Source organism: Populus trichocarpa, chromosome 16, assembly GCF_000002775.5.
Source record: "Populus trichocarpa isolate Nisqually-1 chromosome 16, P.trichocarpa_v4.1, whole genome shotgun sequence".
NCBI classification, from domain to species: Eukaryota; Viridiplantae; Streptophyta; class Magnoliopsida; order Malpighiales; family Salicaceae; genus Populus; species Populus trichocarpa.
Window position 1 is genome coordinate 3,268,594 of NC_037300.2, and position 24,509 is coordinate 3,293,102.

The 24,509-nt window shown below is 34.3% G+C and overlaps 3 protein-coding genes across 6 annotated transcripts; 1 reads left to right on the plus strand and 2 right to left on the minus strand.

Moving 5' to 3' along the window:
- Positions 1-931: 931 nt before the first annotated feature.
- On the minus strand, positions 932-5,024 carry LOC7483997 (receptor protein kinase-like protein ZAR1). Its single transcript, XM_002323265.3, has 2 exons — positions 3,489-5,024; positions 932-1,847 (listed from the first exon to the last, which is right to left on the minus strand). Exons 1-2 carry the CDS (start codon positions 4,807-4,809, stop codon positions 1,210-1,212), a joined length of 1,959 nt encoding a protein of 652 aa, XP_002323301.1. The 5' UTR covers positions 4,810-5,024; the 3' UTR covers positions 932-1,209.
- Positions 5,025-7,979: 2,955 nt separating this feature from the next.
- LOC7483998 (OVARIAN TUMOR DOMAIN-containing deubiquitinating enzyme 4) lies at positions 7,980-11,876 on the minus strand. 2 transcript variants are annotated; one of them, XM_002323266.4, is made up of 6 exons: positions 11,583-11,876; positions 9,728-10,333; positions 9,451-9,572; positions 9,064-9,104; positions 8,526-8,624; positions 7,980-8,275 (listed from the first exon to the last, which is right to left on the minus strand). In XM_002323266.4, exons 2-6 carry the CDS (start codon positions 10,320-10,322, stop codon positions 8,104-8,106), a joined length of 1,029 nt encoding a protein of 342 aa, XP_002323302.2. In that variant the 5' UTR covers positions 10,323-10,333; positions 11,583-11,876; the 3' UTR covers positions 7,980-8,103. The 2 variants fall into 2 exon arrangements, with proteins under 2 accessions (XP_002323302.2, XP_024443067.1); XM_024587299.2 differs by lacking the exon at positions 11,583-11,876 and adding an exon at positions 11,302-11,568.
- Positions 11,877-14,551: 2,675 nt separating this feature from the next.
- On the plus strand, positions 14,552-19,051 carry LOC7483999 (protein cornichon homolog 1). Of its 3 annotated transcripts, none has more exons than XM_024587577.2 (4): positions 14,552-14,728; positions 15,172-15,353; positions 16,766-16,888; positions 18,676-19,051. In XM_024587577.2, the coding sequence occupies exons 1-4, from the start codon at positions 14,657-14,659 to the stop codon at positions 18,734-18,736; spliced, it is 438 nt and encodes a 145-aa protein (XP_024443345.1). In that variant the 5' UTR covers positions 14,552-14,656; the 3' UTR covers positions 18,737-19,051. The 3 variants fall into 3 exon arrangements, with proteins under 3 accessions (XP_024443345.1, XP_024443346.1, XP_002322689.2); XM_024587578.2 differs by lacking the exon at positions 18,676-19,051 and adding an exon at positions 18,188-18,669; XM_002322653.4 differs by lacking the exon at positions 18,676-19,051 and adding an exon at positions 16,991-17,381.
- The last annotated feature ends 5,458 nt before the right edge of the window (positions 19,052-24,509 follow it).

Below are 24,509 nucleotides of genomic sequence, written 5' to 3' on the forward strand. Positions count from 1 at the left end.
CTGACCCATTCTTGTCCAACCAGCGGAGTCACCGGCTTGGTAGACGGGAGCCATGGAGACTCCGCAAAGGGACATCATCAAGAAAGAAATCGCTATAGTTTTCTGCAAAGCCATGATTTGAAGACGATGAATACGGAATGAGAGATCACTGGAAGAGAATGCAATTGCTAGCTAGGTTTGCTTGAAAGACTCTGTGAGGAAAAACGCTTCAGGTATATATAGTGGTGATCTAGTCCAGATCACTCAAGGATACTGATCCTTTTCCTGATTTATTTAATTTTCCTGTTCTTTTATCGAATCCGAATTACTGAAGGAGAAGCATTTTCCTTAAGTTTATGTAATGAACTCGAATATTCTCATGGAAGAAACAGAAGTCCACTTGTTGATGGGATCGTAACATGAAGCTCACACAATTGAGGCCAGCGGGGCTAAAGAATGGAGGGAGAGCCTGTCTCGAGTTCAACTGGGCCAGTCATCCTGGAATTTCTTATAATAAGTTATTATCACATAAGAATGTTAAGGCTCGTTACTAAAGAAAACTTTTTTTAATTTATAGTTTTTATTTTTCAAATTGAAAATGTTTATTTGTTGAAAATAAAGACGGATTTTTTACCAAAATAAAATAATATATTAAAATATTAACTATTTTTATAAAAATTAAATTTATGGTGATACACACACACACACACACACACACAATAATTATTATGTTTTTCATGTCATCTTCCTTTGCTTAACCTTAACCGATTCAATAACAATAATGCCAGCTTCACCATAAAACTTTGCGCAAATGGGTGCTTTCAACTTGTCTTCAGATATTAAAGATCCTGTTTGTTTACGAGAAAACAGGTGCAACCTCGGTTTCTCTAGAAACGGAGGTTCCACCGCAGGTTCTTGCAATATATAAATAAAAACTTGAATGCAGAGATGCTTTTTCGTTTTGGAAGTTCGTAACTCCTTGTACTTCATCAAGATTTGCTAAGATATTTTACCACAGATAAGATACCTGATAACAGTCATGCAGAAACCAGAAACCAGAAACAGGTCCAGATGGACAGAAGTCATCACATGAGAACATTAGCTTCGAATAATCTGTCTAATAAGACATCCAGTCCCCTCTAGAGCATGGAGGGGACCATCAAATCAAACCAGCGTCAGCATCAGTCACAGCTGGAAAAAAATCTTTACAAGGGTCTTACGTCTCCTTCTTCAATGCAATTTGATGCGGTCAAGACTCTCAGACACAGTTCTCATCCTAGGACGCAACTCGGGGTCTAGTTCAGTGCAATTGAGTGAAATATGAAACACTGCGATGACCTGTTTCTTTGCATGAACCTCACTTAAGAGTGCCGGGTCTATAATCTCAGACAAGGGTCGTTCCTCTTGAAAGACCTTCCTCACCAGACTCTCTAGTCCTTCACCATCATTTTCTGATCCTGCACCAGGTAGCCGACCAGTTAAAAGTTCCATCAGTACAATTCCAAATGAGTACACATCGCATTTCTGAGAGAACTTGCTGCCAGAGACTCGAGCTTCTGGTGCCAAGTAAATGTTGGACGGCGCTGAGATTTTCAAGCCCATTGCAGAGGAAATGGTTTGGTTTAGATACTGCTTTTTCGATGCTGAAGTTGCGAATTTTGAGCTATTCCAAACAAGACGAGTGAGCCCAAAACTAGAGATGTAAGGCTGGAGTTCATCGTCAAGCAGAATTTTTGTTGATTTTAAGTTGCCATGAACGTACTTTCGAGGGCTATGCTCATGTATGTACATTAAACCCCTAGCAGTTCCTTGAGCAATTTTCAACCTTGCCGTCCATGATAGCACTGGCAAAGTGTTAGAGGGTCCTCCTGCAACAATTTCAACACCATATGGAGATTCATTAACATTGCTAATTGAAACTGCTACTTCAGAGGCTATCATAAAGGTTCCGAGGGGAATAATAGAAACAAACAATTGTTGCATGCATGATAATACCAGGCATGTGTTAAAATTATCACTTAACATGAGAAGATTACTTGGTGGACTGAGAAATATCTGATACCATATACTCCAAACACTTAAATATAAAGTAACAAATTTCCACGTTTTGGAGTTCCAAATAACACCAACGATGCGTAGTAGTACAAACAAGAAGTCTGCCCAGTGGTCCATGTTTTGGATGCATCTCACTGGGAAATATCAACAGAGTGAAAGATAATGAACTCACCATTCACCCGCAAAGGCTATTTAAAAAATTTTGTATCGTGTATTTACATAAACAAGCATGGTAGGACCAAACATTATTGGGTATAAGCAAACAGTGATAGATCGAGAGGACCACAGCATTGAATATAAGTCCTGGAGCTTATAACCATTTTTGTTCCAGAAATCATGTGAGACAGATACTTTAATATTTGTAGGGAAGAAGACAAAGACAAAGACAAAGATGCCCCAGGTGCATCAGGGCAGGAGTTATCACTGTCTCAAAGAAGAGTAAGGCATTTCAAACTTGAAACATTCCAAACTTCCCAGTGCTAACTGCTAATATAATTCCAACATGTATACCTGAGTATATTCTTGTGGCTGAAACATCTGCAGAACTTGGAATGTGACATCAACACAGTCCGCAAATGGAATTTAACATCAAATTTCCCAGAAAAGAAAAACAACGTAATTGAATTTCAAATGTTTAGGGTCAAGCATTGCTGTAGGTCCTTCTCTGTTGCTAACAAAAGTGTCCAAATTTGAACCTGTGCTTTACTTAAAGCACTCATGAACAATGAACAATCATTAACCAATTCTCAAAAAAGAAAATAAAATAAAAATCGATCTTCTCTTAAAACCGACAACAACAACATTTGACAAATTTTGTTCATGTCGATCTACGACTCTAAAGAGTTCACACAAAGTAATGATATCCGAATAGTAGATTTAAAATGGAATACTATAACAATATCACGAGAAGTTACAAAAGAAAAAAGTCAAAAACATTTCTGAAATGTAATTGAAATTTAGAAACTACAGCATTTGAAAGTTCTTGATTGTCTATGATTAATCAACAAAGCACTAATCATACATGACCTGAATTCACTTCAAAGGGAACACTAACATCAATATGCCAAAGCAATCATAACAGACTTATGGGTTCATTTGGGAGATAAGCATTGGACAACAAGGCCGATCATTAACATCACATGAAATTCAAGACTCGCATTCTTTGTTTTGGATAGAAATGTCTCATCTTTTTACACCACAACTTCACTGTAAGACAAGCAAGACATTCTTTTAAAATGAATTGTCAAGACATAAGTTATCATGGAACATACGAGTACAAACTTACTTGCTGCGAAGTTTAAACAGGTAGCAAAACAAATAAATGCTCATAGAATATTGTGTGACCAAAAACATCAATGTGTTGACTTGCAACATGTGAAGGGGACCATTGTTAAAATTAAGTGTCAGTGTCCAATATAACATAATTATAACTAAGAGAATTAGGGAAATGTTACCATGCAGAGCAGAGTACAGGCTTCCATTGCGGATAAAATCAGAGACCAGCAACTTCTCATCATGAGCAAAGTAATAAGCTCTCAGCCTTGCAATATTAGGATGATGGACCCTCTCAATTGCTTCAACCTCAGACTCAAACTCCTTCAACTTCCATGTGGCATCACCTTCACTAAGCCTCCTCACAGCAACAACCGTAGGCATCGCCGTACCAGACCCACCCCCACCCACGACCACCTTGTACACTATGCCACTCCTACTCTTCCCCACCACATACGCAGATGCCCTCAACAAATCCTCTAATTCCATATTAAACCCTTCATCCATCACCACAAATTTACCCTTTTGCTCCTCCTCGTTAAAAGTCACCTCATTATTGTCACCCTTCTCGATCTTTTCCTCTTTTCCCATTTTACCCTCATCTGCCCTCCGTTTTTTCCGATACAGCCACACGGATACTGTAACAACACCGATCACCACCGAGAAGCCCGAAATTAAGGGAACTGCAACTGACCCTGTTTTGACTTTCACTTTCCCAACACTCCCAGGAAAAAGAACAGGATTTGGGTCTTTCGGGTTCTCGGGATTATCACTAACTGTGATATTAACAGCTTCAGGACATGCAGTTTGTAAAGGAAACCCACAAAGACTTGGGTTTCCTGCAAATGCAGTAGGCCCTTGGTTCACTAACGACCCAAATAAAGGCACTTTGCCACTAAGATTATTGTGTCTTAAATCTAAACTCACCATTACTGGAAAGAACCCATAAGACCCTGGAATCTCACCAGAAAATGAATTGTATGACAAATTTAAAGCTCCTGTTAAGCTTTTTAGCTTATTCAAAGATGCAGGGAGAGACCCATTTAGACAATTAGAAGATAAATCCAAGTGGGTTAAGGCTTCTAAAGATACAACATTGGCAGGAATTGGACCTGAGAGAGAATTATGAGACAAATCAAGAAAGCGGAGAGTTGTTGCGTTGAAGAGATGTGAAGGTATGGATTTAGAGAAGTTGTTGCGAGAGAGAGTGAGTCGAGTTAGCGAGCCAAGAAGGCCGAGTTCAAAGGGTATGTAACCAGTGAAGTTTTTGTCAGGGAGTGAAAGAGAAGTGACTCTGTCGTTAATGCAAGTGATACCATGCCAGTGACATGGGGTTGGGTCAGTTTCCGACCAAGACGCTAAAGTGTCCGTCGGGTCAGCAGTGATTGCGGCTTTGAGGGCTAGGAGAGCTAGGCCATCAGTGTTTAGAGAGGACAGGAGTGGAAGGTTAGTGAAGGTAAATAGAATGAGACAGGCTGTGACTTTGAAAGGGATTACGGCCATGTTTGTTCTGTTTTAGTTTTGAATTCTAATCTTTTGAGAGAGAGATTGAAGAGGAGATTTTGCAACGAAGAGTTGCCGAAGAGAGCGAGTGGTTCAGTGCGAGGAAGAAGAAGAAGTGCGGAGAAGTGGAGGTCTTGGGATTTCAAAGTTTTGAACTTGTTTGGAGTTGGGAAAATCGAGGTTGGCGATAGAGCACAGAGCCACATGGGAACGTGGGCTAATTTGAATTCTTATTACTCGTGTAGCTATTTTATTTAATTAATTACCCACATTAATGTATTTATTATTTAAAAGCTTAAAATGCTCTTTTTGACTTGTGTTTGGTTTTAGGGATTAATTGTAATTATAGCGTTACCATGATTAATACACAAGGTTGAAAATGAGTTTATATTAAAAAAATTTCTGCACCATATAGGTTCTGTTAATAAGAGTACCCGAGCCTCTAATTGTACGTGAAACTATTGTAAATTTTCAATAGCATTTATGTTAGAGGCTAAAGTTTAGAAAACCGTAGCATAATTTAAAAAATAACTTTGCATATAATAAAGCTCTAGCTTATGTATTGACAATGGGGAACAAAACCTTTTGTTCATCGCCACTTTAATTTGAAATATCAAGAAATGTTTTGAAAGTGTTAGCTGTAAAATGTAGAATGGCAGGTTGATCCTGAACTTAGCTAACCTAAAATATATATTAGTTTGAGTTGTAGGAGAAAAAACTCAGTTAACCTAGTAAAAAGCTCGAGTTGACTTGCTAATTTGATCGATTTAAGTTTGACATGGTTAGCCTAAGCTTGATTTAGTCTAAACCCAGATCTTAACTTGTTAACTTTATTTTTAATTTTTTTCATCAAAATAATATAGTTATACTTTTTTTCTTTGATCGATCCATATGTGGCCTGAGTTTACTATGAAACAATCAAGATTGGATTTTTTTTTTATACCTCGAGGTATCCGGACCAGCTTACGCGCATTACGACTAATCCCCGAACCCACTAAACACCCTGCAAGCCCAGTAGACAAGTAAGACACCGTGGAGGTGATAGACATGCACACAAAGGCTCGAATCTAAGGTGTAGAGACAGGAAATTCTATGTTAGGACCGCTAGACCATGAACCTGGATGCATCAAGACTGGATTTTAAAACTATAAAACAAGTCAATTAGGATGAATAACATTGTTTTGTTGTTTTCTCGAGCTGGATAAAAGGTTGAAGGGATCACGACGAGGGGACCAAAGTTTGAGTGTCCAATTTTGGCTAGGCATCCAAGTCGTGATGAGTGGTGTGGCATGTGTTTGGTGAATGGAAATTGATTGTTCTTTGTAAACACATGGGAAAAACTGTGACTGAAATTAAAGAAAGGCCGTGGCGATTAATTTGACAAATTCCAAGCAATCATGATTTCTTAACTCCACAAAGAGATGATTATTTCATATTCAATAACTTTTTAATCATCAATAATTTTTTTTTGGCATTGAAAAAAGTTTGACCCGCTGATGGGGGGGTGTCTGGGGCTTATTATCTGTATTCGAACTCCTTTCTGCAAACAAAATAATTATACGGTCGTCCAATTTTTTTTCCTTTTCCTCTGTACAGTTCGGTGATTTCTTTGTAGAGGCAAATAAAAAACCCGGAAAAGTTGGGCATAGATTGGAAGTTGAAAGTAGGGACGGGATTGTAATTGTGTCGTTTACATGCTATTGGGTCAGAAAATAATGGATATTTGAGATTATTGTTTTTTATTTTAAAATATATTAAAATAATATTTTTTTATTTAAAAAAAATTATTTTTAATATCAGTATATTAAAATAATTTTAAAACATCAAAAATATATTAATTTAAAATAAAAATAAAAAATAAAATTTTTTAAATTTTTTTAAAAAATAATTTTAAAATACAATGTCAAACACTGTAGTTGCAGACATGCTCGGGAGCTGCTTTTTGCAGTTTCCACTAGCAATCGGGACCAGTCTCGTAAATTTGGTAGTAGTTGTAAGGTCGAAAAGAACCCATAAGATACGACAATTACAAAAGAAGCCATAATCTTCCGATCTCTCCCTGTCGTTAGCTCGATGACAATTAACACAAGGCATTGTTCGAGGCAGTGTTCGATAATAAGGGAAAGATTTTTTTTAAAATGATTTTTATTAGGAAATATATTAAAAAAATATTTTTGATATTAATATATTAAAAAAATTAGAAAACATAAAAAAATCAATTTAAAAAATATTTTTTTGATTGCAAAAACAAATATTGTCTATAAAATTTATGATCACATCATGCCAGGAACGAGATGCAAAGTTATTAACCAACATTTTGTGTGATTTTACTGTTTTTTTTTTATAAAAAAAAATCGGGATTAAAACCCTCTTTGATTAAATCGAAGACTGATTTAAAAAAAAAATTATGAAAAAGCAGTGAACCTGGAGAAAGCAATTAAGTTATGAAACGATAGTTGCCTAGCTAATCTCTATTACCTTTAAGACCAAATATCCCTAATTACATGTAACACCCATTTGTAATTCTTCATTAACTCACACGCTTGAGAGAGACATCTTCACGAGTATTGAATAAAATCTTTTCGCCTTTTTCTTTTCATGGCACTTGAATTTGAATTTATGAAGATAAACAAACGAGATATGGTTATGATTAGTTTGGGTTACTGGGTGCGAAAATCAACCTAGAAGAATTTAATTTTTTTTAAAAAAAAAATCGTTTTAACCATTTAAAAAAAAAGTTAATAACCAGGTCAGCAAGGTTTTTTTTTCTATTTTTTTTAACTTAGACTGATCCAAATCCTGGGTTGACCACTGAACCGAAATTTAAAACGATGTCAGCTGCCTCCAACCCTTTGATGGTAAGGAGATGAAAGGAGAAGGGAAAAGGCCAAAAAGCTAAGATGAATTCTGCTAGAAAAGGGAGAACTAGAACAAAAGTCCAGACTTTAATAAAGAAGAAATGTACAGAGACCCTAGAAAGTCCATCCTTTTGGACTTGGTACACTCTTTGGGTGTCAACTAGCCTGCTTTTAGAGATCCCAACAAGCCAAGCCTGGTTGGACAAACAAAAGTGTATAAAATGAATCACTACCTGAAAATTTGGAATCCTACTTTTCTTATGGTCCTGTTATTTATCACTGTAATTATCTTAGCATCAGAACATAATGGACTTGTATGAAATGTAGGAAGGCTATCGGTTATGTGAAAATCATCATAGTATGCAACATAAGAGAAAAGGACACAATTACATGCCTATATCATGATTTTCTTTTCAGTTTCGGTGTTATAGGAATATTAAAGTTTTGATTTACCACCTCTGGTTCTTGGAAACTGTAAGGCATCATAATGGCCAAAACCATGATATATAATCCTAATTGGATCTTCCTTCCCGTACTCCTGACCATACTCTGCAATGGATATCAAGCCCCCAGAATTTTTGTCATCCATGTACACAGTGATTGGCATCCTGCAGTTATTTTATGGCTTCCATCAATATTAATCCCTCAATGAATCTTCCTTTTTTCCCCAAAAAGACTGAAGACAAATAAATTAAAATCCATATGCTAAACTGGAGTGCACCTACTCTTTTTAGCATACAATTGTAACAAATATAACAGGTAACATATCTTGAAGGACTGTACGAGCATGCTTTTCTTCCCTAGGCACATATTCTTTTTTTCCTGGTAAGCAACGAAAACAACGGGAGAGATGCTTACTTGAGAACATGAGAAGCCATCAACAACTCAGGCTCACCGCCCCACACATGTGGCTTCCTGATTCTTGACACATAGGTGTCAAAATTGCCTTCTATAAACCTGGAGGGATTATCAAGATGTCAAACAAATTTATACATAAAACTTCACCAGTGGTGGTTTATTTCTTCAATGTGATATCATATGCCTGCCAACTAGTACAAGGAGTTCAGATTTCATGTAAACTTGATTTCTTTACAAAGGCATATACTGCTTGAAGAAACCGTGAGCAAAATCGATGGGCATGATTGAATCTATTGAAAACATTGACTGCAAGGTGCATCAGTACTTCTGAAACCAGAATTAATGATTTACCAACATAAATCAAGGTTCTTTCCATTTTCAGTTTCTACAAAAAAAGGGTATTGCCGGTCCCATTTATATAGCATTCTTTATTGCTAAACATACACAGGTAATGTAGTGAATAAAATGGAAAAGGTGTACAAAATACACTGGTAATATAGTGAATAAAATGGAAAAGGTGTAAACCCAAAACTCTCACCATTCTGTCTCCTCCCTTCTCTTGATAAACTCGTCAGCAACCTGGCCAATTTAACAAAACATCACAAATCAGGAGTCCTATGGATATGAATATTGCAAACAAGATGCCCTTGGATGGAAAGCTTGAGAATATGATGAGGTAATAACTTATATCGCTGAGTTTGGCTTTTGTCGACCAAATTGTTATCATTTAATCTTGTTTTAAGAGATAATATTATTTTTTCTCTTAAAAGCTCAATAAATGTAACGACAACCCAAAAATCAATAAGAAAAAGAAGACAAATTCGCAAAATGAAAGATGGTAATCAGGCAATAGGCATTCATGCTTTTTGCAGAAACAAAATTTCAGACTTCTCATTATTAAAATGAAAGGGTGTAAAAAAGATACTTTAGAACGCAAGTCATCTGCTAATTCTCTCTGAAGGTTTTCACTTGGAGCTGGTTTCCCAGACCGTATACAAGCCCCGTGAGCCACAGAGCGGAACAAACATCTACCATCTCCTGGTATTCCTGCACAGAGTGGACATTGACACTTCAAGATAGGAATAACAAGTATAAAGGTCTGTTGCACCATCAATTTTAAAATGTACATCTTGGTGATGAAAATGATATGTGCATATACCACTAACAAATTGTGTATGGATGGACAAAGAATTGGTGCTCACCAATAATGGAGTAGTCTCTGTAAACTTCCTTCCCGTGTGAGAATTTAATATCTGATAAATTGCAATTGTCCTCCTCTTCATTCTTGTGTGTAGCTGCTTCAGCGTGTGTTGGCTCAGAACTTGAATAACAAACCAGAAGTCCAAAAATTATGCCAGTGGTGGGATATCCTTGTGACCAAGAAATAGATCCTGTATTATCATTGATTTTGGATAGAACTCCTTGTTTTGAAACTGAAAACCTCAGATTCATGATTTGGCATGGCAATGAAATATTGAATTGTCTCTTCAGAGGACCTCTAGATCTAACTACACCTTTTACAGAAAATGATTGCAAATCAGCCCTTTGCTTGGTCAAAACAGATCCAAAACAGTTGCTCTGTATCGTTTGATAGCTAATTGATGGACAAGAGAATGTCTTTGAGACAGACAAACGAGAATAACTTGACCTGGAAAGACCAGGGTACGAAGAAAAACAGCAAGAAGTGGTTTGTCCTCCAGATACCACATTCAAGATAGTGCTGCCCATTTGTTGAACACGGCTACTCAGGTGGACAACATTCTTCACACATGTACTAATGGGAGAGCAAACAATCATGCTGGCATAGCCTGGACACGCGCACAAAGGACAACAATTAAGTGGCCAACTAATAACAGGCATTTCCTAGATGAGGCCTATGTAGAGGGCTATCAGCCATAATTCACAGCTTTCATGCATAAAGTCCTTCCCTTCCCACACAAAATACATATAATATACATAACACAATACTATCCTATATATTTCTGCATACTCAAAAGTTGTCAATTATCAGAAATCATGAATTGGACCAGCACTTTGGATTCAACAAATTCTCAACTTGATGTCCTAAACCCATTGTAGAGTTCTTGATTTTTTCTACGACAATCTCATTTGCTTAAGATTTGACATTCCCCTAAAAACTAAATCCTTACTTCACTGATGAAAGTAAGAAATCACAAGACAATTTGAATTATTATGTAACATTTTATACAGCCCTGGTTTTCTTCCTTGTTCTATTCCATTGCAATATAACTAATCACTTCAGTTAAACAAATCAACAATAACACTGCAGTAGAGGATATAGAAGCAGAAATACCAAGTTCATAGCACAAAAAACCCATTCAAATGTCTGACTAGCACAACATTTGGCCTCACTCTCACTTTCTTAGGGTCACTTCAATCTCGACAAACAATTTAACATCATAAAACAACTAGCTAATCGAGGCCAAAAGTAAGATCATTTTCAATCTCAACAAACAACTTAACATCATAAAACAACTAGCTAATCGAGGCCAAAAGCAAGATCATTTTCCAAAATTCCCTCGAAGTCTATCTAACTAAACAGGCTCAAATATTAACAAATCCTCAATTTCCTCAACTCTCTTCTGAATCAAACCCAAAATCTATCTTCCCAATAATCCTTCTTTTCTATCAATATGATAAACTACTCTGAGGTCTAGTCAACAAACCTCAAAGGATCACCATTCTAAGTATACCTGATCAACAAATTAAAAAATAAATCATTTCTTTTGCAGTATGTAATTCTAAGAAATCTCACCATGCAATCTCAAAAATAGGTTGCAAGACAATAAGCAGCTCCTTTTGTCACATATGAGGATCCAGAAACACTTATACAGAAATGTAGAAGACAAAAGCAAGAAATGAAACCTCTAGAAGTGAGCAACAACTGTGAATGTATTTGGGTTTCAAAATCACTCAGTGTCTAACAATAAACAAAAGCCAGAAAGAAAATCAACGATTTTCAGGGTATATTGTAGAAGAAATAAGGGAACATGCAAGCGAAGATGGGTTTTTGAAGCAAAGAATTATACATCATACCTGCTTTAACCAGGAAAACAACAAGCTATAAAAAGGAGAAGCTTAGCGATGAATGTTTGTTTTGTTGAATAAGCTGCCCATTTTTTGTTAATGCTTCTTCGGTTCGGTGAACTAGAAGCTTGTCTCGTCTGTCCCACAGGCCACAGCTTTGCTTTCGTTCTGGTTCGGATAGGAAACGACAAGTCGTTTCTTTCAGTTTTCAGACTTGGAATATTTGTTACCGTTTTCTTGCTGTATAGTGGTTTTAGATACGACGTGTCGTGTAGTCGTTCGAGGTTGGCTGACTCTCTCCTTTCGCCGGTTGGTGAAGGATTCTCGTTTATTTTTAAAAAATGATTTCTAGAAATTTATTTTTTAAATTTTTTTATTTTTATTTGTTATTAAAAAAATTGATCAAAAAAAATATTTTTCGATCAATGAAAAACAATTTTTAAAAATTGTGAAAAAATTAGAAATGTTATATTATTTATTAATTATATTAAATTTGATCCTCAAACTTTTAATTGCTATATATATTTTGTTTTGAATATTTGTTTTTTAATTTCATCCCTTTGAATTTAATTTTTATATCAACTCTAGTCCTCATTTTTATAATTTATATTTGTTTTTTTCTTATTATTTTTTAATTGAAATTTTTTATCTATTAAATTTGGTCCTCATTCTTTTTATTGTTACTTATTTTATTTTAAATAATTTATAAACTTTTAATTATTATTATTTTAATTTCTTCATCTTTTATTTCTTTTATTTTTTAGATTTGACTTCTATTATTTTGATTATTATTTATTTTATTTGAGATAATTTATAAAATTATTTTTTTTTCAATTTCATTCTCATTCAACTTTTTAATTTGTAAGATTTATTCCTCGTTATTTTAATAAACTTAAAAAAATAAAACATTAATAAGTTATTTTCCAGCTTATTTTCCATAACATAACCAAACACTAGAAAGTGTTTTCCAACTTATTTTTCATTACACTACTAAATATCGAAAAATAATTCGTTTTCTCGGAATTCATTTTCCAAAATGAAGCTCCTTTCCAGCAAACAAACGGGCCCCAAGATAGTTTTGAAACCCGGCCCGATGGGTTGACCCGGGGCTGGAACCGGGCCGGGTTAAAAAAAATAGAAAAAATCAAAACTCAGGCTGACCTGGTAAAATCCGGTTAAAAACCCGGTTGTAACTTGTTGACTTTTGTTTTTTTTACTAAAATAACATCGTTTTGATTTTTTAAAAAAATTAAAATTGACCCGATGATCTGGTCAAAACTTAAAACTCAAATTTTAGACCGAACCGGGTTTAAAAACTCTGAGAAGATGTAGGCAACACTTTTTTCCTTTTCTTTTTTTTCTTTTTCAAGTTCAATTTTATGTTTGCACGGCAAGAATTAATTTCATATGGCCTCGTTTATCTGTCAGAAAAAATTTTTTTTTTAAATAATTTTTTAAAATTAAATTACTTTATATTTGGCTGTATTGTGAATAATAAGATAATGAACTTTAAAAATAATTTTCTGTTATCTAGTGTACTATTTTTATAATAGAGTCTCGTGTTATCCAATATCTTGCGAGACATTATTTTTTATGGTGTTAAAAATAATATTTAAGTGGTGCGGATATATTAAAAATAAATAAATTATGACTCAAATTAAAGACTAAATTAGGTTATGTAAGCTAGTTTTATTCTAATCAAGTAATAAAAAAATAACAATAAATTGACTAATTTTTAAAAAAACAAACGATATAGCACAATTCTCAATATATTAATACAAAATAATAAAATTGGATAAAAAAAATAACAATAAATAAACTAATTTTTTAAAAAACAAACGATGTAGCTCAATTCTCAACATATTAATACAAAATAACAAAATTGGGTCAAAAAAATAACAAAAAAAATTATCTTGAAACAATTTAGATTAGCATGACAAATCTGTAATCTAGAGAATAATAGGTGATTCAACCCGTATTAACCTACCAAACTTGTAACTCGGATCATGAAATCAGGATAACTTGATAGAAAATAAAAGGTAAAAAATCATGTATCATCTGGTTTTCCCTAAATTCTAGCCATTGTGGTGCCCGTGAAAATAAGGTCTATTTTTTTCATGCATGTCTTCCATGGAGTAATCTCAATCTTATAAGAGGGGACAATGATTTTGAAGATTAGCCTGGTTTTGCTTTGTTTTTTTTTCAAGTTCCTTTAAAGATTTTTTTTTATTAATTTCATTATTTAAGGCTGAATCATTGGGCTTGAGCTTGTGATTTGTTATGCTTTTCTTCTTGTAGGGTTATATCTACCTTGTATCTCGTGTCCCAAGTTAGTGAAGTTAATTCAGGTTGACTCGAAATTTTTTTTATAATTGTTTTTTTTTAATTTTATTACTTGTATTAAATTATTGGTTCTTAAACTTTGTGATTTTTTCTAATTTCCTCTATGCGAGGTTATTTTGGAAGTAAGCTAGTCAAGATAACTTGTATTGGCTTAGTTTTTTTTTATTGATTTAACTTCAGTTTTTTTCTCTAGTATTTTTTAATTTAAGTTTTTAATCACAATCTTATATTGTGCTTGTTAGTTTGTAAAATTAACCCGGGTTTGGCTTGAGTTTTTTTTCAATTAATTTTTTATTTTTATTTTTTAATATTACATTATTGGATCTTAAATTTGTGATTTTTTAAAATATTTTTATAGTTATTATCTGAATCACATGGTTATTAAATTAACCTATATTAATTTTATTATTCCCTAAATATCTTTATTTGTTTTGAAAAAAAAAAAGTTCCGGCTCTCAACATAAAAATAAAATAAAAAAAACATATTTATTAACAGGAACCGCGGGGAAAATAATTCAACTGGGCCCACAACGCAATCATTAGTGGGACCCACATTGTACCCGAAAACAAAACCAAAACACTCCCCAGTTCCCTCTCTTTCTACTCCCCCTTCCCTCCATTACTCTCTGTTTTTTTTTTTTTGCACAAAAAAAAAAAATCAAACAGAAAAGAAAACCCCACTCCCTCTGTACTCAGTCCCTCACGGATTCTCTGCCCCGAAGAAGAAGCAAGCAGAAACGATGTGGAATTTGATTTTCTGGATCATCTGTTTACTCATCAACTTTGGCCTCCTCGCTATCGTCTTTTACGCTGTATTTATTATCTTCCTCTCCTCTCCTTCCAAATAAACCGTAACTCTACTTTCATTCCCTGTTTGCCGAATACTCAGCATTATAGAGTTTCCAAGTTTCTTAATCTCCGATGCTTTCTTTTTTCTTTTTTTGCTAATTCTTTCAGTTTATTTGGTTTCTAAAATTAATTTAGCTAAATATTCATGCTAAACTTAATTATTGATACTAGAGTTTGCGCGCAATTTGAATTTTGAACTATTACTATTATTATCCACTCTTGTATACTATAACTTTATTTATTATTTCGTTTAAGATGTTAGCGATACTGTTATACTAGTGTGTTTGGCTAGATTTGGATCACTGAGAAAAAAAATATAGATTCGATGACAGTTATTGTGGATGTTAGGATTGGTATTTTCTTATTGTTGTACTTGCTTGCTTTTTATTTATTTATTTATTTGTAGCTTCTATGCTTAACGGACTTGGAGGTAGACCAGATGGATCCGTTTGTGGCGACGGCTAACATCAACAGGTGGATTCTGCTTGAGTTTGCTTTGCAAGCTGCACTCAGCATTCTTTTACTCTTCACAGGTCACTGGATCTTGTTTTTGGTGGCAGTTCCTCTTACCTGTTATCATGCAATGCTGTAAGTGTACTGAATACACGTTCATTTTCTCTAACAAACTGATATTATTGTTCTTCAGGGTTCCATGTTGCAATCTACATTCCTTGCTATCGCTTTTATATTGCCAAGTTGTCTGCATTGTTTAACTGCAACAAACGGCATCGTTGTGGTTTTAACTAAGAATTTGGTATGTGCGCATGCTTTACTTGGGAGATAGGTTATAGAAGCAGCTTCCTTGTGAGATGCAGGTGAGTTTTAAAAGTGGAATAGGCATATACTCTTGCATTTAACAAAAAATATTACCGAAAAAGCGAACAGTTTATACTTTTTTTTTATATCCAGGATATAAATTGAAAATGTATTTGAACTATGGCTTAGAATCTTGCCCTTAATAACACATTTGAACTTCTTTTCTTGACTCCTAGTAGTAATTAGTAAACCTTGTGAAATGAAGGCTAGGCCATCCCTGTTTCTGTAAGTTTTAATATGTGTTTTGTAACTATCAGATTTTCATGATCGCTTTGTTCTGTTCGAGTTGGAGAGAATCATGGTGTTGGATCGCCGGATGCATTATATAACAACCATTAGCTCAATGATATTTCTCTTACTGTTTCACATGGGGTTCGTTGTCTACTTGGCAATGATGATTAAACGATGATCCTCCCGCAGCCTGTACCCACCCTGCACCCCTCACCATTTCTAATTCTGCCTCATAAATGTCCTTATCTCAAATCTAGTGCTATGGATCAGAGTTTTTGGTTTACTGTTAATCCTTTTCTGTTTGCATATCATCACAGTGCCTGTTTATATTTAACACAATTAAATATTAAGAGAAAACAGCAAAGCTCCATTTGCCATCAGAGAAACATCAACCTCTCAGAAGAACTGGCAACTTTTTTTTCTAATGCCTCCCACTGAAATGCCATAGCACTGCTTTCTAAGAGTAGTGTGTCTACCAATTTCATCATAGTGATTCCCTCAAAATTGTAATAACCTATTTTTATCCAATTAAGTGCGAAAAAGAAGAAGAGTTGTTTTCTTTTCATTCTACTTCCTGAGAGTAATTAGCAGCTTTGAAAAACTTTAATTATCTTGTGTTCTGATCCCACATGAGATATTTCACAACAAGATATATGGTACTGCTCAAAAGGAAACCAATGGGAATAGTATTCATATAAAAAAAGATACGTGTTACTTCTCAAGCATTTGAAAAAAATTGATAAATAATCCTTGGTGGGGCCAATTATATTGTCAAGTCACATCAAAAGTTATAATATGATGATTTGTGTTGTGAAAATGACAATTATTGGCAAAAAGAAATGGAAATTGAAAGGTCCTCAGTGAGGTTCCTGATCCATATTAATCATGAATGTGTTTGGTTTAAGCTTTCTGTGCTGTGTTTAAAATGTATATGTCATCCCACAATATTACAGGTTTATTAGACGGCAACATCTTATTGATGTCACTGAAGTTTTCAGAAACCTCAACACTGACAAGAAGTGTAGGATGATCAAGCTTGGTGTCTACATGATCTTCTTCACAATTTGCGTATTTAGGTTTGTTCTGAACTCTGTATATAATTATCCTGGTTTCTCATTAAGTACATGTTCCAACTATCTCTTGGTCTGATATATGTTTTCCATTCCGTTTGGCTATAGAATTGGTGCAGGCATCTTATCACTATTCAACTCTGAAGAATTAGATATCCACTCATCTTTTTTTGAGTTCTAGAAACTTACCATTATTAGCCTGGAAGCTTGATACTTTTTAGTGCTTTTAAATAGGAAAGCATTTGATCATATGAGGGGCTACCGGGTTAATGGTTTTGTAGTTTTGCATTTTTCAGAAAAAAGTAATGCTGGCATAAAGTATTTGACCTATTTTTCTATTATTGCACCAATTCTTTATCTACACTCTACATAAAACTGTGCATAAAATTGAAAATAAAACTCCAGTCATGGCATTGAATTTCATTGCTTTTCTCTTGTACAGTTGAACATTTACATATATTTATGTAACTAATTGTATATAATGAATCTGGCACTTACATGTGTAGAGAATCTTAAGTTCCTACTTTGGCCAAATCACTTACTATCATTGTTAAACCATTGACATGATAGTTCAGGAACCTGATGCTGCTATTTTGACTTTTTTCCCTTAAGTTCTCATTGCTTACTGCACTTTGGTAAAAGGCCAAGAATGTAAATCCACGGGTTCATAAAGCTGTGTTTGTTTTTGCGTTACAAAGCGCTTTTAAATTTTATTTTTTTTGGCTTCAAATTTTTTTTTTTATGATTTTGGATCATTTTGATATGCTTATGTCAAAAATGAATTTTAAAAAATAAAAAAATATTATTTTAATGCATTTCCAAATGAAAAGCTCTTTGAAAAGCAACGGCTACCACAATCACAAATACTATCTTAGTACATTGACAAACATCATGTAAGGGTATGCAATATGCATGTGATGTTAATCTGTTTTTGACTTTGCTTTCTCACTAGACAACCGTGATTGTATATTAATAAATTTCATTATTGAAAAGGAGTATTTTAACCTCACATCAGAGTATTTAATAAACCATTACAAGTGGCATTCACTGACCATGCCATGGGTTTCCATTTTTATCCAAGAATGAAGCTGACACCGAACTGTACTGAAGATTGAATTCAAGTACAAGTCTTTGTTTGACAAGAGTATCTATTGTGAGTTAATCTGATAATCATTGTGAAATGCAATGAGTGTTGCAGATCTGACCAGGTTCAAAGGTTTTATGCATTGAAGGTTTGCCAATTACCAAACTGTTTAGAATTCGTAGAATAATGAAAACATTCAGATTCAGATATTCAACATGCAGGAACTCAAACTAGCATGTGTGTATGATATTGGCTTATCTTGTGGAGAAAGAGCACAAGCCTCATGTTACGATGGTGAGACTAAGGAGGGACGGAGTATTTGTGAGGTGAAGGATTTAAAGATGAGTGCAACAGGGTCAATTAGGATATGGCATCCAGGGCCCATCTTGGGTTGTATTATGTATCTAGGCTGCTGTGTGTTATGTATCTAGGCCGCTGCTTTATGTTTGAATGAGTGTTCTCTCTTCACCACAGTTTCCAATTTTTTTTTAACGAATATGTTTCCAAGTTCTCTTTACATTGCTTTTAGGTTCCAAGATATTTGTTGATTATTTGTGAATTTCACATGGATTCTGTGGGAGGGCTTTTCTTTGTGAAGGAGCGGGAGTACCATTTTGTGTCCATTACCCATAAGACACCAGTTCTCTAACTTTCTAAAGGACCTTGAACTCTCTCTCTCCTCAATGCTTATAAGAAATTCTTCTTGCAGGGTTGTGGTGTTTGCTGTCAACCTTATACTAAATGACGACGACGACATTGATTTACATTGATCACTATTCGAATGGTTTTAGCTGCACATTGTAAGTGGGTTTTACATCTCTGATCCAAACAAAAGGACAAGGAAATGAATTCTAGCCTAGCAAATTATATCTTCTAACGTTCATGTTTAAAGGAGCGCCATCTAATTATTTTCAATGTCGTTAGTTTTAACACGTAATATGCTTTCTGATTCATAGAGTTGCTTGTAAGCTGGGTCTCACAGTTAGGTGGTTCCCACGAGGATGTTAACATATCACTGAAAAATTTGGAATGCTACATGGCACATGCATCAGCTAACGTTGATGGATACATTAATCTGTTTCAAACTTTCAAGTATATAATGACCTGCATTTTAGTCCTCTGTTTTTCTTGATCGAATGGCTTCTTCAAATGTCGTGTGTTCTTACAGCTACCTGCACAGTCATACAGGTAGCGGGCAGTCTCTTTGCTGCCTTTGTAGGAGTTAAATGTGTATGAATTAGGACGGGGGCGGAAGTTTGGAATTATATTTGCCTCTATCTTGTCAACCTGCCTGTAATATGGTATGTTGAAATATGTTGTTGGGGCTAAGCCTTGGTCTAAAGAAAATCGTGATTTTGATATACAACCTTCTTTAACTTTTACTCTCGTCTCAAGTCATCGTGTTTTTTTTACTCAAACGGTAATTAGAATTTTAATTCTCTTACCTGTCAACCAATACTTTTTTTGTGTGATCTAAGTGTATTTAAGAGATTAAATTCACCTAGTGCATCAGCTAGGTTAGAATTCAGGAAGACATTGTTTATGTTTGATTTTATTTTTGGTTTATTTAAGTTATTAAACTTGGTCTGGTTTTAGATTTAGATTATGGATTTGACATGTTATACTCAGGTTATAAATATAACAAGTTAACCGGGTTAATTAAAATGATACTATTTCAATATTTTTTAAAGAATGTTTAAACAATGTTGATCTGTATTTTTAAAAAAGTCAAATTGGGTTGATTAGATCATAAATTGATTTGTTGGGTTGTTTGGGTTTGATTGGGTCAATTCTCATTGGGTTTTTTAAAACCCAGCTCAGGCTCGGTACTGGGTTTATTTACTTGGCTGGCTTGAACAACACTGGTTTAAGCGGGACATTCATTGATTTGAGATCACAATGCCTATCAAGTAACGTGAAAAACAGGGCTGTATTCCTCCCTGGAGTCCGACTAGAAATAGACCTCAGTTCTTAGAAACAGTCATCTTTCGGCCAGTACAAACTTTGCTGAACTGGGTTCAATAGCCATGTGACGAGCCTACAATTATAACTCTAATTTGAACTTAAAAGCTCGAACTATCGAATAAGTGGAACCAAAGTGGAAGTGGAGCTTCAAGGTTTATGTGGATTCAATGTGAATTTTGCTCAGGTTGTATGGAGCTCGCCTCGAGGACTAGTAGAGTCTAGATTTTGTAACTGAAGCTCCTTTCTAACCTCTAGATTAAATTCGAAGAATTTGGAGAGTGTCTTTCATATGATGAAATTGAATGAAGTCATGTTAGATAGGTTTAGGTGCCGATTTCAACCCTCAATCTGGTCGGGCCCAAAACCTAGGCTAGGATGCTGGATTGATGAGTTAACTGGGCATGGTGAGGCTGTTAAAAACGCAGCAAAATCTTTAATTGCATGTAAGTTACGCCCGTTTATTTTTGTATCATGAAAATATTTAAAATTTAAATTATTTTTTAAAATTAATATTTTTTTAATATTTTTAAATTTTTTTGATGTGTTAATGATAAAAATAATTTTTAAAAAATAAAATAAAAATTTAATATATTAAAAAAAAACACTTCTAGAAGGAAAGCTGCCTACGGCGTCCGCATGGGTCCACTTTATCCTCCACAAGCGTTCTGTTGCCGACTTTACTGTAGGCAGCTGTACAATTCTTGCCCTTCCTCGTAGTTTGTACAATAAAAAAGATACTCATAATTGGTGATTGGACCCTTATGAGAACATCATGAAGGCCCATCGGGTCCACTTCCCCCCCACCTTTCTCAGCTGGATCCGATGGGAAAAATTTTAACCACCTAGATGCGTTGACCCTACACCAACAACGCCTATTGGTTCGTGACGTTTAGTGGCATGTTGGGTCATTTTCAGGAGCTGGACTTGATCGCAGTTGTCTTCTACATTTCCCTGGTGGACCAAGCATCATCAAGGCCTGCTTTGGTGTTTTGGGCTACAACCACTGGGTCTTATTCAAGATGGGCCACTTTTAAGCAATAAAACAAGATTGACAGTCAGATGTTCCTCCTTTCTCTTTTTATAATTAAAGGGTGTCTGTATCATCATGCGTTATACTTTTTAAAATATTTTTTTTATTTAAAAATATATTAATTTTTTATTTGTATTTATTTTTAATATCAAAGTGTTTTCATGTCTCTCAAAGTGCATCATCTTGTCATAAAAATTATGGTGTCTTTCCTTTAAATAAGTTGTCGATGCGATAATGGTTGACTTTTTAAAATCCCATGAAATTTTATGTTTGGATTATAATTATTTATTTCAAAAATCAAATTAAATCGGATATATAATGTAAAGATTTTGCAATGATGTCCTAATCATTTATTCATGTGGAGAAACCCTATCCAAAGATTTAACCTTCATAGATTAGTTGTTGACATCATTAGAGACATAAACTCTCATTAGATGTTGATTGTTCTTATAACGTCATAATCACAACACTCCTATATATATCTCTCTAGGCTCTTAATTGAAGAAAATAGTGTAAATTTTACTAGCAAAACACATCCTAAATTCTTCCATTCCTTAACTAAATCGAAAGTATAACATCATTAAAAACAATGTCTAATTCAATCACCGTTGAAGGCTTGGCCTACATACTAACGAGTTTTTTCCTTATGTTATCTAGGGGTGAGCAAAAAAACCGAAAAATCAATTAAACCAAGAAAATCGAAAAAAAAAAATAACCGAAAAAAAAAACCGATTAAAATTTTAAAAAAACCAGCCGGTTCGGTTCGGTTTCATAAGCAAAAAACCAAAAAAACCGAACCGAACCGAAAAAAACAAAAAAAAACCGAGCCAAACCAAGCCAAAACCGGAAAAACCGAGCCAAAACCAGAAAAAACCGAGCCAAACCGGTTTGAACCGGTTTTTGCCCTAAAAAACCCAAACCGGTCGGTTTGACCCGGTTTCGGTTCGGTTTTTTTTTAAAAAAAATTTCAGTTTGATTACTTTTTTTGATAAAAACTGAACCGAACCGAAAATAATCACCCCTAATGTTATCACCACCAACCATGAGAGCAATACTTAGCACCGTTCCCTTTCACTGTCGAAGTACACTCAGTGTGTGGATGGCTAAAGCAGCATTACCAAGCACCATTCCCTTTCACTGTCGAGTACACTCGGTGTATTGATGGCTAAAGCAGCATTATTTCCTTCTACTCTCATTATCAATGTCTCCGCTGCCACAAGCTCTTCCTTCACTTCCACATATTCCACCATAGGTACACGACCAGTGCTGCCAACTTCACACTCTCACGTCCTTTTCAGCTTTGTTTGGTGCACAAAAACAGCACAGCGAGATAAATCAGTCATATATGTTGATGATATTGCCAAACCTTGCCTTAAAACACCACGTCCTTTCCTTAAAAATATCATAGGATCTAACCTTGCTTGCTTCCAAATATGCCTGTTAATCCCTTCAACAACTTGAGAGGAGAAAATGACCTCTTTAGGGTAGGCCCTCGACTCTGAATTGGACAATTGACCATGGTTCAGTCTTGTATAAAGCTGTAGCTTGCAGTGACGCAGATGCCCTAAATCCTGGCCCAGAAAAGAAGCCTGAATCCTCCGTAACTTAGCCTTAACAGTCTTACCATTTTCCTCTATTAATATTAACATTAACATTGACCAAAAAAACAAAAACAATTTACTTTACCTCTCCATGCAACAAGACACTTCTCACTAGACAAGTGTTTTTTCTCTTTTTATGGTTTTTTTTTTGTAGTTAATTTTTTTTCCTTCAATTATATCATTTAATATTAGATTATTTAGTAATTAGACCTTATGATTGGTTTGCTTTCTATAAAATTACCTTATCTTATAACTCGAGTTGTTTTTTATATCATTTTTTAATAATTTTTTTTAATCTCATCTTTCAATACTAAGAACATGTTTGGGAACGTTGTGCAAACCGCGTTCTCAAAAAATTTATTTTTTATTTTTGCTAAAATTTAATATGGTTTGTACGTTTTGGATCGTTTTGATGTGCTGATGTTAAAAATGATTTTTAAAAAATAAAAAAACATCATTGGCATGCATTTCGACACAAAAAAGTTATTTGAAAAGCAACCGCTACCACACTGCCAAGCACCCCTTTAAGTTGATTGGAAATTAGGTTTTTTAATTTGTTTTATTTTTCTCTCTATTGGCTTATCTCTGTATCATGACTCGAGTTGCGGTTTAGTATGTTAACATGAATCGATCCAATATGTTGTCGTGATAAAAAAGTCATCTTGAATATTTATTTCGAATCAAACTATATTTTTATCAATCGATCAGGTTGCATTTCAACTCACCAAGTCAACCGAGTTATATCGGGTCAATCCCTATATGTTTTCTTTTTTTTTACTAGAAAAAACATTAGCAACACTAAGATATTTTTTACTTTAAACAAATTAACTCGATTTATAATTTAACGCAATAAATAATATGATAACTTCAAAAGTTCCAAGTAGATTTCTTTATCTTAAAGTGTGTCCATATTAAGAAAGATTAAAACACTAACCTGATACTTTAAAATGTTTGACGATGAAATTAGTATATAGAATTAAAACGTTAGGGGCTATATTAAAATTTGTTGAACTAAAGAAAATAATAATAATAATGTAGGAGTGTTTTAGGGGGAGGGGGAGAGAGAGAGAGAGAGAGAGAGAGAGAGAGAGAGAGAGAGAGAGAGAGAGAGAGAGAGAGAGAGAGAGAGAGATTATGGGCCATCTTCACGTGAAGAGGAGGTCCACGGAAGTGGACATTCTCCTAGTCCTAATCATGGATTTAATACGTGGATTCTGGGGTTTGGAAAATCTTTTGTGGTCCAAATTTCCAACTCGTAATAAAAACGCTTGCCTTTTATCATCTTTTGTATGTGCACGTCTAGCCTTTATTTATTTATTTATTTTTCAGGACGGGTAGGGAAATAATTATTAAACTCGGGTTAGATTTTTTTTTAATTATTTTAGATATGAAATGGAAAAAACTAAATAATTTGCTAACTTCGATAAAATTCGGATGAGACTTCTCAGATCAACTCAAAATTATTATTTAAAAAAACTAAAATGATTTTATTCTTGTATAAAACACTCAATTGCTAACTAACAAATTAATTGAACAACCTACCTAGTGACCCATACTTTAAACTTAATCATACATTGTCACATCTAATATTTATGGGTGAGAGGTACAATAACGCATACCTACATTCATCTGAAAAATCTATGTCCATCATAAAGATCTCCATTAATGCTTATCTATCTTATGTTTTTCTTGAATCATAAATGTAGATCAAATGATTTGAGTTTGATTAGATACTATGTTCTATGGCTATATATGTTTTTTTAGTAGATAACTTGTGCCATATGGTTCCGATATTTCAAAGGATAGCTAATAATATCATTTGTATTCTATTATTTAGAATTTCCAGATGATACGAGAATTTTAAATTACTTGAACAGTTAAATGTATCTATAATAAAATTCAATTATATATATATAAAAATTGATTTCCATGTGATCTCAAGTTCGA

Coding starts and splice junctions, on each gene's coding strand:
- LOC7483997 (XM_002323265.3), bottom strand. CDS start 4,809: ATGGCCGTAATCCCTTTCAAAGTCACAGCCTGTCTCATTCTATTTACC. Junction 1,848..3,488: donor CCTGTACTCTGCTCTGCATG/GTAACATTTCCC, acceptor AAATTGTTGCAG/GAGGACCCTCTAACACTTTG.
- LOC7483998 (XM_002323266.4), bottom strand. CDS start 10,322: ATGATTGTTTGCTCTCCCATTAGTACATGTGTGAAGAATGTTGTCCAC. Junction 9,105..9,450: donor CAGATGACTTGCGTTCTAAA/GTATCTTTTTTA, acceptor TAAATTGGCCAG/GTTGCTGACGAGTTTATCAA. Junction 8,276..8,525: donor ATGGCTTCTCATGTTCTCAA/GTAAGCATCTCT, acceptor AAATAACTGCAG/GATGCCAATCACTGTGTACA.
- LOC7483999 (XM_002322653.4), top strand. CDS start 14,657: ATGTGGAATTTGATTTTCTGGATCATCTGTTTACTCATCAACTTTGGC. Junction 15,354..16,765: donor ACCTGTTATCATGCAATGCT/GTAAGTGTACTG, acceptor ACAATATTACAG/GTTTATTAGACGGCAACATC. Junction 16,889..16,990: donor TTCACAATTTGCGTATTTAG/GTTTGTTCTGAA, acceptor GTTTGGCTATAG/AATTGGTGCAGGCATCTTAT.